The sequence below is a fragment of the Chiloscyllium punctatum genome, chromosome 7 (assembly GCF_047496795.1).
Source record: "Chiloscyllium punctatum isolate Juve2018m chromosome 7, sChiPun1.3, whole genome shotgun sequence".
Taxonomy (NCBI): Eukaryota; Metazoa; Chordata; class Chondrichthyes; order Orectolobiformes; family Hemiscylliidae; genus Chiloscyllium; species Chiloscyllium punctatum.
In genome coordinates this window covers 9,123,852-9,139,915 of record NC_092745.1, presented here as the reverse complement: position 1 = coordinate 9,139,915, position 16,064 = coordinate 9,123,852, and the positions used below count along the sequence as shown (strand labels likewise).

The 16,064-nt window shown below is 45.8% G+C and overlaps 1 gene segment (V, D, J or C); it reads right to left on the bottom strand.

Moving 5' to 3' along the window:
* Window positions 1-339: 339 nt before the first annotated feature.
* Window positions 340-11,880, bottom strand: LOC140479392 (Ig kappa chain V region Mem5-like). The segment is given in 4 exon segments: window positions 340-1,186; window positions 10,652-10,682; window positions 11,326-11,627; window positions 11,814-11,880. Coding segments are annotated over 4 exon segments (711 nt in total).
* Window positions 11,881-16,064: the final 4,184 nt, after the last annotated feature.

The window sequence follows — 16,064 nt, the reverse complement described above, 5'->3', positions numbered from 1 at the left end:
CAGCAGCAAAGTGGGCATAGTGCAATCCCACCAGCTGGATCTGAACCAACAGAGTGAAGAGGAAATGCGTCAGATTGGAATGATTGGGCCCCAGCGGATTTCAGTTTCTGTTCTGTTTCGAATCTTGTCAACTTGACAGATTCCAGATCGAAGGGATCTCTTGAAAATGATTGAAGATTGGCTCAAATCCAGTCTTCAGCTGATGTGTCATTGATTGACCATCCAAGCAGCCAACCATGACAACCATTTGCTGAAACGTAGCCAATCAACTGAGGCTGGAGCAGTCTATATACAAAGCAATCAGAGACAGAAACTGAATCGTCTTCATCTTTATTCCCTTTTCCAGATTGACATCGACAGAAAACAGACTGCAATTAACAGCCCAGACAGAGGAAGCTGCACAAATTCACAGCCACAATGGAGCTTGAGGAAAACACTTGTGGAGATTTTCTCAAGAAAAAGCGAATCCTGTCCTTTTAAACAGTGACAGAACCTTAAATTGGAACCGGCGGCTGAGCAGGAAGGAGATCTGGTTTACTGAAGCAGAGACTTCTGAGGTTCACGTTGATTTTGTACAGCTGACAGTCTTGAGTATCGAGGAGTTTTACTTGACATCACAAGTCAATGCTGTCCCCAACAAACACTCCCAGAACAGGGGTAGTACGGGATTAGATACAAATTAAATCTCCTTTACACTGTCCCAATGACCTACCTTAACCGCTGAACCTCAGAAGTGTCTCTGAGCAGTCCTGAGAAGGACGTGAGTTGAAATTCAGTGCTGACAATGACCTTTGTCCTGTCAGCTCAGCCCTGTTCTGCTTAAAGTTGTGTCTCCTCTGTGGACAGTCTCAAACACTCTACACACATTCTGATCTCCTGATGCTCTTGCTGAGGGGAGAGGGGAGGGTCACGTGGGTAAGGGCACAGGAGAAGCGCGCGTTGGACTCCCAGTCAGACCCAGAGAGGGTCAGCAGGCTGCTGACACTGTAGGTGCTGTCCGAAGCTCGCAGGTAGTTGCTGGTCTGAACCCCGTCCGAAATGACTGCACCATCCTTCTTCCACTGCACCTCCAGCTCATCGGGATAGAAGTGATTGGCAAGGCACACCAGGGTGGCAGTGCCCTTGGCATTGACCTGCTCCGGGGAGGGGGGCAGCAGGGTCAGCTTTGGCTGAGAGTTCTCACGGCCTGAAAGACAAGAGAAACAATTTTAATCTCTGGCATACAAAGGGATTTCAACTCTATGAACATGAACTGGCTAAACAATCCATTTTGAACATTAGTATCCAACCCCTATAAACCCCATAAAAGAACAGGCATTGTACGAATTTCTTCTTGGGATGTGGGTGTCACTGGCCATGATTGTCCGTCCCTAATTGCCCCTGAGAAGGTGATGGTAAAAGAGAAGGCACAGTTTTGGACTATCGTTTAGGGAATGAATGTGAGCAGCTGGAAGGCCTATGAATGGGGGAGCATTTTAGTGACAGTGATCAGAACTCAGTGAGATTGAGAGGAGGGATGGAAATGGAGAACAATGGAGCAATTGTAAAAGTTTTCATTTGAGAACAAACCATTTTACTAAACTGGGCAGTCACTTGGTAAAGTTTGGCTGAAAGACAAAATGCAGGGTTGAAATTAACCAGGACCTGAGGAAAGCAAAGAGTTGACAGGATGAAATATGTCCAAATGAAGTCAGGGAAATCCCAGTGATGTTTTATAATCACAGAAAGAACAAGAAGAGAATGAAGGAATGTATGAGGCACATTCGAGAGCAGGAAGGGAACTTGTGTGGAGGTGGAAGATGGAGCAATGGTTCCTCAAGAAAACTTTCCATCTATTTTCACAAAAGAGAGGGACAAAGCAGAAACTGTAGTTCAGGAGGAAGCCTGTGCAATATTGGAATGGCATCTTTCACATCTGAAAGACTCCCAGTTCATCCAAAGAAAAGAAAGATCCATGCTGTCCCCAAGACATTTGCAGACAGTGTGAGACTTGTTTGAAATGTGGTCACTGTTGTCATGTAGGAAATGTGGAAGCCAGATTGTACACAACAAGATCTCACAAGCAACAATGAACCAAGGAACATTTTGAGTGATGTGTGTTCAGGGATAAATATCAGTCTGAATATGATTCAAAGAGAAAATAACTGGGACAGTTGGATGGAAAATGAGAAAATGGATGGCAAAGAAGAATGTCGGATTACTGGTTAGTGATGGGATTGATTGTTTCCAGAAAATAAAAGGAAAGGACAGAATATTGTGAATGTCATATTGGACGAAGGAAACATAAAAGTGCAGGGAAGCTCAACAAAAGAACAAACGTAAAAGCTTTGTCTTTTAACACATGAACCATTTAAAATAAAGGAGACAAAGTGGTAACACACAATCCAAGGTAAATAAGGAAGATAGGGGCTCATGAGAATTTATGAAAACATCCAGACCATGTAATAGGATGGAGAGTATGGAAAAGATCAGGAATTAAACTTGATGCCGAGCAGGGTGGAATGGTGTATCAGTGGTTAACACTGCTGTTTTACAGCTCCGGAGACACAGACTCAATTCCAACTGACTATCTGCGTGGAGTTTACACGTTCTCCCCGTGTCTACTTGGGTTTCCTCCCATTGTCACAAAGATGTGTCGGTTAGGAGGATTATCTATGGGAATTGTAGGGTGGATGGGATACTTTTCGAAGGGTCAGACTGGGCTGAATGGCCTGCTTCAACACTGTAGGGTTTCTATGATTTCTGACGGAAATAACTATGAGAAGGAGGCAGTCAGTGCATGACTGAGGGTGTTGTACTTCGATGTATCGAGTATATGAAACAAGGTAAATGAGCCTGTAGTGCAGGGACATGGCTGCAAGGGGATCAGGGCTGGGAGCTAAATATCCAAGGATGCACATCCTATTGAAAGGAAATGCAAGGGTCAAGTGTGAAGGAGGAACTGAAGATAATCCTTGTAAGTTGGGATGTGGTATTGTGGAGACTGACGGTATCAAAATTTGTAAATCCCCAGGGTCTGGTGCTCTGCAACTCAGAGTCCTTAAGAAAGTGGTTGTAGAAATTGTGGACACATTGGTGATCATTTTCCAACATTTTGTCGACTCTGACAGAGTTCCAATGGACTGGAAAGTATCCAATGTAACCCCACTTTTTAATAAAAGGAGGGAGAGTGAAAATGAGGAATTATACATGACGAAAATGCTGAGTCAGTTATTAAAGATACAATAACCGAACATTTGGAAAGCAGTGACAGGATCAGTCCAATTCAGCATGGATTTACTCAAGGGAAATCAGGCCTGACACATCTTCTGGAAGGTTTTGAGGATGTGATCAGTTGAGAGTGGACAAGGCGGAATCAGTGGACAACAAAAACAAAAAATGATGAAAAAGTTCAGCAGGTCTGGCAGCATCTGTGGAGAGAAACTGAAGTTAGCGTTTTGGATTGAGTGACCCTCCCTCAGAACTCAGTGGATAGTGTGTATCTGAACTTTCAAAAGGCTTTTGACAAGGTCCCATACAAGAGATTAGTGAGTTACATAAAACCTCATGGTATTGGAGGTAATATATTGACATGGAGAGAGAACTCGTTGCCAGATAGAAAGCAGAGAGTTGGAATAAATGGGTCCTTCTCAGAGTGGCAGGCAGTGATGAGTGGGGACCGCACGGTTCAGTGCTGGGACCCCAGCTGTTCACAATATACATAAACAATATGGACAAAGGAATTAAATGCAATCCCTACAAACTTGCAGATGACATGAAGCTGGGTGACAATGTATGTTGTGAGGAGGATGCTAAGAGGCTGCAGGGTGACTTGAACAGGCTGACTGAGTGGACATATACTTGGCAAGTACAACATAATGTGGATAAATGTGGGATGATCCACTTTGAAGGTAAACAGATTATGAATAAATGGTGTAAGTTTAGGAAAAGGTGTGGTGCACTGAGAGCTGAGTGTAATTGAAAGGGTGCATACAGGTGCAGCAGGCAGTGAGGAAAGCTCATGGCATGCTGGCCTTCACAGTGAGAGGATTTGTGTATTGGAGTAAGGATGTCTTGCAGAATTATGCAGGGCCTTGGTGAGGCCTGACCTTGAGTATTGTGTGCAGTTTTGGTCACCGAGCCTGGGGAAGGACATTCTTGCTATTGAGGGAGTCCAACAAAGGTTCACCAGACTGATTCCTAGGACGGCGAGACTGACATATGAGGAAAGACTGGATCGACTGGGCTTGTACTCACTGGGATTTAGAAGAATGAGAGGAATCTCACAGAAACATATTAGATCCGAATGGGATTTGACAGGGTTGATGCTGGAAGAATGTTCCCAACATTAGGAAAGTCCAGAACCAGGGGTCACTGTCTAAGATTAAAGGTTAAGTTACTCAGATGTTGTGAAACTGTGGAATTCTCCACTACAGAATGCTGGTGGGGCCAGTTTGTTAGATATATCATGAGGGACGTGGCCCTTGAGGATGAAGGGCTTTATGGGAATAGGAGGAGAGTGGGAATGGGAAACTGAGATTACATAATCAGCCATGATCATATTGAACGGTGGTGCAGGCTCAGAGGGCTGAATGGTGTGTTCCTGCAGCTATTTTCTATGTTTCTATGTTTCTAATGATAGGTAGATGTGTGAGGGGTGTGAGGGTGGGGCATGGGAGGAGACGGTTTACCCTGTCAGGAAGAAATGAAATTACATCGGCAGCAAGAGGAAATATCGAGTGGGAATGCATAGAATTTGTGTGAGTCAACTTAAGAAACCACAAAGGAACAAAAACCCTGATGGGAGTTATGTACCAGCCTCCTCGTAGTAGTCAGGATGTGGATCAGAAAATAAATCAAGAGATAGAAAAGGCATGTAAGACAAGGATTATTACAATAATCATGGGGCCTGCAATATGCAGGTGGACTGGGAAAGTCAGGTTGGGAATGGATCTCAAGGAAAGGAATTCATGGAATGTCTGCAAGAGGCTTGTTTTGGAGCAGCTTGTGGTAGAGCTACTAGGAAACAGGTAATTCTGGAATTGTTAATGTGCAATGAGGCAGCTCTGATTGGGGAGCTGAAGGTGAGTGAACCCTGAGGGGGCAGTGACCACAATATGATAGAATTCACCCTGCAGTTCGAGAGGGAGAAGCTGGAATTCTAAGTAATAAGAGGAGTTAATGAGCAAGTTAGACAAAGGAGAGCCAATGGACATGATCTATTTGGATTTTCAGAAGGCCTTTGACAAGTTGCCACACAGGAGGCTGCTAAATAACATAAAAGCCCATGGGGTTTGGGGCCCAGTACTGACATGGATCGAGAGTGGGAATAAATGGGTCTTTTTCAGGATGGCAGCTGGTGCGTGGTGCAGTTCAGCAGGGGGCAGTGTTGGGACCTCAGGTAATCATGTGACAATTAATTATATATTAACGATCTGCGAAAAGGAACTGAGGGCATTGTTCCTAAATTTGCTGATGACACAAAGCTGAGGGGAGGGACAGGGAGAGTTGAGGAAGTCGGGAGGCTGCAGAAGGACTTGGAAAGGCTCAGAGAGTGGGCAAAGGAGTGGCAGATGAAATACAATATGGGAATGTATGAGGTTATGCACCTTGGTTGGAGCAATAGACGCTCAAACGGTTTTCTAAACGGGGAAATTTGGAATTCGGAAACACAAAGTGGCTTAGGAGTCCTCTTTCAGGTTTCTCTTAAAGTTAGCATGTATGTTCCGTTGCTATTCGGAAGATAAATGCAATGTTGGCATTCATTTCAACTGAGTTAGAATATAAGAGCACGCATGTCCTGCTGAGGCTGTATGAGACTCTGGTCAGACTGCATTTGGAACATTGTGAACAGTTTTGGGACCTGTATCTGAGGAGGGATATGCTAGTATTAGAGGAGGTTCAGAGGAAGTTTATAAGAATGACCCTGGGGATGACAGCCTGGTCTGATGAGGAGCGGTTGAGTACTCTGGATGTGTACTTGATGGAGTTCAGAAGGTTAGGGGAGGATCACATTGACACTTACAGAACACTGAGAGGCCTGGATAGAGTGGACATGGAGAAGATGTTTCCAGGAGTAAAAGAAACTCGGACCAATGGGCACAGCCACAGAGTTAAAGGATAACTCATTAGGACTGAGATGAGGAGGAATTTCTTCTGCCAGAGGGTGGCTAATCTGTGGAACTCATTGCTGTGGAGGTGAAGGCATTGGGTGTATTTAGGACAGAAATTGATAGATTCCTGATTGGGAAGGTGATCAAACATAATGGGAAGAAGGCATTTTCTTGAGAAACACATGACCAAACAACACAGCAGACTTGATGGGGCGAATGGCCTAATTCTGATGTCTTTTGAAAAGACTCTGCAAAACCCCAGAGCACTAACAGCTCTGGATTGTGAGCCCTGCTGGAGCTGTTTGTCATCTGAACTTTGCGAAGTGGAGAGAGTGTGCATCCTGTTCCTTGTGGGAACTTCAGAATGCTTCCTAGCTCCTGAAATACCATGAAGTACAGGAAGTGTGGTCAGTGACAGCAGTTGGAGCTCCGGGTTTCGGAGCTTGAGCAGCAGCTGGTGTCAGTGCGGAGAGTCCGTGAGGCTGAGAGTTCCGTGGAGAGCACGTTGCCAGATGTGGTCACTCTGCAGCTTCAGAGTATGCAGGGAGAGAGGGAATGGGGGAGCAGCAGACAGTCCAGAAGGACCAGGCAGCTAGGTACAGGAATACCCTGAGTGCATCCCGCTCTCCAACAAAAATTCAGTTTGGAATCCTGATGACAATGATGGTTCATCTGGGGAATGCAGCCAGAGCCAAGTCCCTGGCACTACGGTGGGGGGCAGTTGTACAGGAGGTCGCAAGGAAGACTGGAAGAGTGGTAGTGAGAGGAGATTCGAGAGTGAGTGCAATCGATAGGTGTTCCTGCAGCTGCAGATGGGAATCCAGGATGGTGCGTTGTCTCCCTGGTACCAGGGTCAAGGATGTCTCTGAATGGCTGCAGAGCACCCTGAGGGGCGAGGGGGAACAGGCAGCGGTCATCGTCCACATCGGTCCCAGTGACAGCGGGAGGAAAGGGATGTGCTCCTGCAGTCAGACTTTAAGGAGCCTGCGAGGCAATTCGCAACAGGAACTCAAAAATAGGAATTTTTGGATGACTCCATTGACCAATGCAAGCGAGGATGGGAACAGGAGGATAGGACAGGTGTATGTGGGGCTGGAAAGGTGGTCCAGGAGGGAGGGCTTTAGATTCTTGGGTCTTTGGGAATGACTTGGTGGGAGATGCGACCTCTGTAGACTGGATGGGTTGCTCCTGAATAGAGCAGGAATTGAGCTCCTCGTGGGGTGATTTGCTGGTGCTGTTGGAGAGGGTTTAAATAAATATTGAAAGGCTGTGGGAACCAGGAAGTAATATCAGGGAGGAACACAAAGGATCACAGAATCCTGGAAAAAAATGTTCGCATCAGAATAAGGAATAGGAATTTCTTAGGCAGGGTCAGAGTGAGAGAGAGCCAGCAATAAATTCTATATCTGACTGACTGTGCATGTATGGGACTGCACGGAGTTTGGGAATAGGATTGGAGAGTTACAGACGCAGATTACCAAGTGGAAATCTGATGTTGTTGCCTTAACAGATGAGGTTCAAATGAGGACAGGACTGTTTGTTAAATATTCCTGGATACAAGGTGTTCAGGAAAGATAGGAAAGGGGGGAAAGGGTGAGAGGTGTGGCATTGATTAAGGAGATCGGTCAAGAGCTGGAGAAAAAGATGTCTCAAAGGTGTCAAGGACAGAATCGATTTGGTTCGGGATAAGGAACAAAAAAGTGCAATCAGGTTGTTCAGTGTAGTCTGTCGGTCACCGACTAGAGTGAAGAATGTACAGGAACAAACCAGCAAGGAATTTACAGAGAGGTGCAATCATTAGGGGATTTTAATTGTCAGAATATCAACTGAGACAGTTACTGGATCGTGGGAATGAGGAGATCCAAGTGGATCAAGTGTCAGTGAGAGGACATTTAGGGAAGAGTGATCATTGTATCATAAGGTTTAGGGGGACAGTGGAAAAAGACAATGGACAATCCAGCATAAAGTCATGATCATGGATCATTTCACATGGATCACCTTCAAGTTTCACTCTTAGAATTTTTCATATTTTATTTTAAAACCGAATATGAATGAGTTACCAATCTAATATTTTGCCACAGTATTTACGGTTGAGAAGGACATGGAAGTGAAGGGAATTTGGGAAATAAATGTTGATGTCTTGAGAAGAGTCCATATCACAGAAGAAGAGGTGCAGTATTCTCTTCTTTAAACTCATGAAGATAAATAAATCCCCAGGACCTGATCAGCTCCATCCCAGTACTTTGTGGGAAGCTTGTGAAGTGACAGTGACGCCCCTTGTGGAGATGTTTGTATCATCAACAGCCACGGGTGATGGGCTGGAAGACGAGTGTGTGTAATGTTGAGCTGTTATTTAATAAGGTCTGCAAGGAATACCCTGGGAATTATAGACCGGTGAGTCTGATAGTGGTAATTTGTTGGAGGGGATTTTGACAGACAGGATCTAAATGCATTTGGAAAGACAAGGATTAATTAGGGATAGTCCACATGGCTTTGTCAGTGGGAAAATGTGTCTTACAATTTTTTTTGAGGGCATGACCAATAAGATAGCAGAGGGCAGAGTGGTAGACATGGTCCACATGGACTTTAGCAAGGCCTTTGGCAATTTCCTGCATGGACATCTGGTTAGTAAGTTAGATCAAATGGGATCCAGGGAGAGCAGGTTAATTGATGCAAAATTGGCTTAATAGTTGGAGACAGCTTGTGGTGGTAGAGGGTTGTTGTTCGGACTGGAAGCCTGTGAAAAGCGAAAGGATTGCTTCCGGGTTAATCATTGTTTGTTATTCATAGAAACAAATTGAACGAGAATATAGGAAGTATAGTTTGTGAGTTTGAAGATGACACCAAAATGGCGGTTTCATGGTCAGTGAAGAAGGCTATTTGAGAGTACATTTACATTATGTATTGGGATAATAGCGAGGTGTTGCATTTTGGTACAAAAACCAGGCCAGGGCTTACACAGTTAATTATGGGGCCATGGGGAGTGTTGGCAAACAGGGAGACCAAGGAGTGGAGGCACAAAGAGGATTGAACCTGCTGTCACGTGTAGACAGGGTGGTGAAGAAAACATTTGGTGCACTTGCCTTCATCGGGTATGGGAGTTGGGACATTATGTTTCAGCTCCCCAAGATATTGGTCAGGCCATGTTTCCAACCACCCTGCTATTGGAAGGATAGCATTCAAATGGAAACAGTGTAAAAAGGATGACAAGGATGTCACCGAGATTGGAGGGTTTGAGTTATAAGGAGAGGCTGGTTAGGCAGGGCTACCTTCCTTGAAAGCTCAGAGGCTGCAGGGTGACATTTTAGAGATTTATAAAATCATAATGGGCATAGATTAGGTGACGAGCTAAGGTCTTTTCCCCAGGGTAGGTTAGTCCAAAACTAGCGGGTAGAGGTTTAAAGTGAAAGAGGAAAGATTCAAAAGGGACCTGAGGTATCCCTCTTTCAGGCAGAGTGGTATTGAATGAACTGCCAGAGGATGTCGGAGAGGCGAGAATGATTAAAACATTTAAAAGACATTTGAACAGGTACATGGGAAGAGAAAAAGGATAGGAAATGAGCCAAATGCAGGCAATGCGACTACGGGGAATAGAAAAGGTTTACATTTCACAAAGGATGTGAATATGTTGCAGATGACGTGAAAGAAAATTCCCATGAAAGGTTCAGGGATGAGGAACGGAGAGAGGATTGGAGGATTGGAGAAGTTCAAACTGTCCTCCTTGGAGAAGAGAAGTCTGAGAGAAGATTTGTTTGAGAAATTCAACATCAGGAGAGGTCTGGAGAGATTAAATAAGGAGAAAATGTTCCCACTCCTTAAAGGATCGAGAGCGAGAGCCACAGATCGAAAGTAATTGGTAGAAGAAGCAGAAGTGAGACAAGGAAAATGATTTTCAGCCAGTGAGTGGTTAAAGTATGGAATGCACTGCCTGAGAGTGTGGTGGAGACAGGTTCAATAGAAACATTCTGAATGGAATGAGACTGTTATTTGAAAAGGAACAATGTGCAGGGTGACAGGGAGAAGGCAGGAGAATGACACTCTGTAAATTGCTCATTCAGAGAGCCAGTATTGACAGGATGGGCAGAATGGCCTCCGCGTGCGCTGTAACAATTGTATGATTGTGTGATTGAGCAGAGTTAAAGCTGGGGGAGGTGGGAGCTCGGTGTCTCACTGTGCTGCTGCTGCTGCTGCTGCTGCTGCTGCTGCTGCTGAGGTCAGTGAGATCAGAGACTGGGACAGGGAGCCAGAGCTCACATCAAACTCTGCCCGTGTCTGTCACACTGAGACTGACAGGAGGCTACTCACTGATTTCACTCCATGCTGCAGGAATTGGACCACAGGCTGCAAATGGACAGAGCTCCTCCACACGGTGAGTAAAACTGACTGACTTATATCTTGCTGTTTAAAGGGGGCAATGGGACTAAGGAGGTATCGCTGGACACCCTGTTCGACACAGTGCTCCTCAATCAACCATTTCATTCACTGCAGCTCCCCTCTAACACCTTCAACAATTCAGTATTTGTGTTTTAGCATGTTTTGTATTAAAAGGGTTTACTTACTCAGTCTGAGCTTGGTTCCTTTACCGAACGTAAGCCACATTGAGAGCTCCCAGTGCAGAGGCTGCACAAAAACCTCTGCTCTCTGCTTCCCTCTGTCACTCTCACCCTCTCCCTGTCTGTCTCTGTCTCTCACTTACTCTCAAATTCTCTTTGTCATTCATGTTTTTCTGTATTTACTCGTTCTGTTTTTATCTCTCTCTCTTTCTCCCTCTGTCTCTCTCTCTCTCTCTCTCTCTCTCTCTCTCTCTCTCTCTCTCTCTCTCTCTCTCTCTCTGGGTTGAGTCCAGCTGAGTTCAGTAGGTTTGTGAACTTTTCATTTTGATGTTAAATCTTGCAGTTGCTCTTCACATGTGACTATGGAGTGTAAGAGGGAAACTTGAGGCCTTCAGTGAGCGGTGAACACCACAGGGACTGAAGTTTGTAGTGGATAGTGACAATCCCTGCATGGGGTAATTTGCTCAGTTCCATTTATCTTTAACTGTGGACTTGTCAATATAGGTGGTTTATGTGTGTGTTCTCTATTATATATTAAATATATACAATTGTGGGAGGTGTCAGTACAGGAGGTGGGACTGTGTGTCCATTATTATATATTATATGTAGCAGTGGGATGTGTCAGTACAGGCAGTGGTGCTGTGTGTATTAAGGTTTTTGTACAGCTGTGTGTCACTGTGCCAAGGCCAGCTCTCACTCTGCTGACAGTAATAATCAGCGACATCCTCATTCTGAACGTTGCTGATTGTCAGGGTGAAGTGTGTGCTGGATACTTGTGTCCCGGTGAATCTGCTGGAGACTCCTGTGTATCGATCTGTTGCATCATAGATCAGGAGAGAGGGTTTCTGTCCTTCCCGCTGCTGGAACCATTCAACATCAGCACTGGCACTCTGACTGGATTTACAGGTGATGGTTGCAGTCTGGCCCAGTCCCACTGACAGCACCGCGGGAGACTGGGTCATGATGATGTCCCCACTGATACCTGAGGGGTCAGAGAAAAACACAAGGAAATCAGAACTGTCACAGAAAGAGCCTGTCAAATGAGAGATTGTTGGAGACACTGAGCATTCCTCTGGTTTCAGCAATTTTCCTTCAATCACAAGTCAGTGGAATTGGAGTGAAATGGAGAGCAGCGAAAGATTCAAGGTGGAAGGAGAGAGATTTGTACCTGCGATACAGAATGCCAGGGGCCAGATCAGCTGGATGTGTGAAATCATGGTGTGTGCTCCTGTCCCTGTGTCTCGTTCCTGATAAAGTCTCCCTTCACTGGGCTCTGCTTTATAAAGCTGCAGCCTGTGAGAGTCTGACTGGGTGTTCCTCAGTATGTAAATGGCATCAGGCAGGGAGAGCCATGTCAGCCCCTCACACTTCCTGTTTTTGTCTCTCTGTCTTCTGCTTCCCTGGTTCCTCCCACCCTTTTCCCTTCTATCTCTTTTTCACCTTTTTCTTGAATATAATCCTGTTGTTGATTGACTTACTACTTCTTTTTCTTTTGATCTCCCTTTCCTTCGGTGTTGGTTGGCCTGTCTTTCTCTCTCTCTCTCTCCTATCATCCATTCCTCTCCATCACAACTTGTTTCCTCACTCGTCCCCTCAATCTCTCATTGCCTCACTCCATCTTTGTCTCTCTCCCTCCAGTCACTCTCTAACTAATCTCTACAGCAGGCGTTATTCCAGAACATTGGAACACTGATTCCTGGGGAAATAGTTAAACCTCTCTCACTCAAATCCACAACGTGCACTTGCTCTCTCTCTCTCTCTCTCTGAGTGTCTTCTGTCTATCTCTCAATCAGAAGCTCAATGACATGAACAACATTTAACGACTTGTACAAATCATCAATGCTAAATCCACCTTGGCATTGAGGGAGAGGATCAGCCCGTATCATAGTGAATGACAGAGCAGCCTCACAGGACCAAACCCAAACCCTAACCCTAACCTGAACACTACCCCTAACCCGCACCCTAACCAGAACATTACTCCTGCTCACTTTATGTCTGTGTTAACTTCAGTCTCTGCCCCTGGGTATTGATACCTCTACTCCTGGAAAAAATACCTTCCTGTCCACTCTATCTCTGCCCCTCATAATCTTATAGCCCTATATTAGGTCCCCTCTCAACCTTCACTTCTCCAAGGTAAACAACCCCAGCTATTCCAATCCTTCCTCATAGCTCAGACCCTCCAGGCCAGGCAGCAAGCGGGGAAATCTCTGCACCCCCTCGAGTACAGTCATATCCTTCTCATAATGTGGTGACCAGAACTTGTCTATCTCTCTCTCTCTTTTACTAGATTCCGTTTACTCCTAGTCTCACACCTACTCTGCATCTTTCTCTCTCTCTCTCCTCTCCCTCAGTCACACTGTTTCATACTCTATCTCATTCTCTCTCTCTCTTTCTGTCTCTCTATTATACAACCTCACCATCTCTACCTCCCTCTAACTCTCTCTCCCTCTCTACCTTTGCTCATCTTGCACTTCCTCAGACTCACTCTACCTCTCTCTCTCATTCACACCCTGTCCTTCTCTCTCTCTCTCTCCAACTGTTCCTCTCCCTCACTCTCTTTCTCTCTCTGTCTTACTCTATCTCCCTCTCTCTTTCTTTCCCACAGCATCCCAGGTGGTAACAGTTAAATACAGGGTAAATGTCCCTCTGCTCTGTCCCACCAATAGATGTTAACCCTTGACCCCAGAAGCATGTCTTCTCCTGGAGGAAGGTCCCATTTCCCACATTGACCAGGCTTTGGTATCTCTCAGGAAGACAGACATATTCTTGCCGAATGAAGGGCAGTTCTGTGCTGTTGGCCTATTCTCACTGAGGACTGGTTTGGACACAAACCTCATTCCATGAAGGCCCAGCCGAGAAAGGAGATCTTCAGGCCATCAGTGTGAGCTGGAGGGACAGGACAGGCTCTGACCCACTGACCCATCCTGTCCATTCACAACATGTTCCAATCCCTTCTCCTCTCCTTCCCCTTCCATGGTCAAGCTCCAGTTTTACTGTCAAGGGCAGAACCTCCCTGGTCCTCACCTTCCACCCCACCGACCTTCGTATACATTGCATCACCCTCCGTTATTTCCGCCACCTATAAACAGACTCCAGCAACAGAGATATATTTCCCTTCCCATCCCTATACGCTTTCCATAAAGACCATTCCCTCCGTGACTCCCTCGTCAGGTCCACCCACCCCCCGACCAATCCATCGTTCCCAGCTGGCACTTCCCCTGCCATCACAGGAACCTGAGCCCACAACTCCCCCCTCACCTCTGTCCAAAACTCCAAAGGAGCCTTCCACATCCATCAAAGTTTCACCTTCACTTCCACACATGTCATTTATCCGTTGTTCCCAATGCAGTCTCTTCTACATTGAGGAGACAGGACATCTACTAGCAGAGTGCTTCAGAGAACGTTTCTGGGACACTCGCACCAACCAACCTCACCGCCTCCGGCCAAACACTTCAACTCTGCCTCCCCATCTGCCAAGGACATGTAGGTCATGGGCCTCCTACATCACCACTTCCTCGCCACCCGACACCTGGAGGAAGAACGCTTCATCTTCCGCCTCAGGAACTTCCAACCCCACGGCATCAATTTGAATTTCACCAGGTTTCTCGTTTCCCCCTCCCCATCTTATCCTAGTTTCAACCTTTCAACTTGGCACTGTCCCATCTGTACCTTCATGACCTGTCCCATCTGTCAAGCTTCCATCCCACCTATCCTCTCTACCCTCCTCTCTGACCTATCACCATTACCCGTACCTCAATCTACCTATCACACGGTCAGCTTCCTTCCCTCCAACTTTGGAATGAGGAGCAGGAAGAGATAATTCAGTCCATCGAGCCCTGATCTTGCCTGATCTTATCCTCATCTCCACTTTCAAGACTGCTCCCTATTGCCCCCTGTCCTGCTTTTCATCAGAAAGATATCTGTTTCTTTATTGAATTTGTTGATTGATTCTGCCTCCACTGCCGTCTGGGGGCAGTGACTTCCACAGATTCTCAACCCTCTGAGAGAACGAGTTACAATAGAACAGAATCCATTCAGTATGGAAACAGGTCATTTGGCCCAACAAGTCCATAGCGGCCCTTCAAAGAGCATTTCACCCAGACCCATCCCCTTACCATTTCCCTGTAACCCTACATTTCCCATGATTAACGAACCTAACCTACACATCCCTGAACACAATGAGAAATTTAGCATAGCTAATCCTCCTAGTATATACATCTTTCGAATGTGAGAGCAGCACCCAGATAACATTCCCACAAATAGGGGGAGAATCTACAAACTCTACAGCTGCCCAAGGGTGGAATCAAACCCAGCTCCCTGAACTGTGAGGCAGTAGTGCAAACACTGCACCACTGTGCCATTGTAGTTTATCCTCATCGCAGTTTGAACCCACCTCACCCACTCTGTATCTATGCCCTATTTTTCGCGACTGTCCCACAGGAGGGAACAACTGTTCCATGACTGACTTATCAATCCCCTTTAGCATCTTATATACCTCTCTCAGATCCCTCCTCATGTGACTGAATTCCAGTGAGTAAAAGCCCAAGCTGTTCAATCATTCCTCACATGAAAGCCCTTTCACCCCAGGAATCAGTCTGGTGAACATCCTCTGAACTGTATCCAGTGCCACCATATCCTTCATCTGGACAATGCTTCAGATGTGGTCTCACCAATACCTCACAGAATTGTAACAATATTTCTTTATTTCTGTAATCCAGTCTTTTTACAATAAATACCAAGATTCCAACTGCTGCAAGAAATACCAACATTCCAATTCCATGGGACTCAATTGGAACCTCCAACAGAGATCAGTAAATATGGGCCTCCTTCCATCTGGACTCTCCAACAGACGCCAATAAACCTGCACCTCATTCCCACTGGGCCATCCAACGGAGATCAGTAACCATGGGCCTCTATCCCATTGGAATGTCTAATGGACAGCTGTAAGCACAGGCCTCTTTCCCACTGGACGCTCCATATTGGAACTTCAAACCCCACATCCTCTCCATGACGAAGTCTTTTATTTTAATCTCCACAAGATTGATCATCTATGCACTACATCATCCCCTTGTCTACAGAAACCTTTATTCCTGCTCATCCCACTTCCCAACTCTCCCAGCTTAGAGTCATAGAATCAGAGAGATATACAACACGGAAACAGACCCTTTGGTCCAACCTATCCATGCCGACCAGATATCCCAACCTAATCTCGTCCCACCTGCCAGCACCCCGCCCATATCCCTCCAAACCCTTCCTATTCACATGCCCATCCAGATATCTTTTAAATGTTGCAATTGTACCAGCCTCCACCACTTCCTCTGGCAGCCCATTCCATACACGTACCACCCGATGCGTGAAAAAGTTGCCCCTCAATACTCTTTTATATCTTTTCCCTCTCACCCTAAACGTAAGCTCTCTA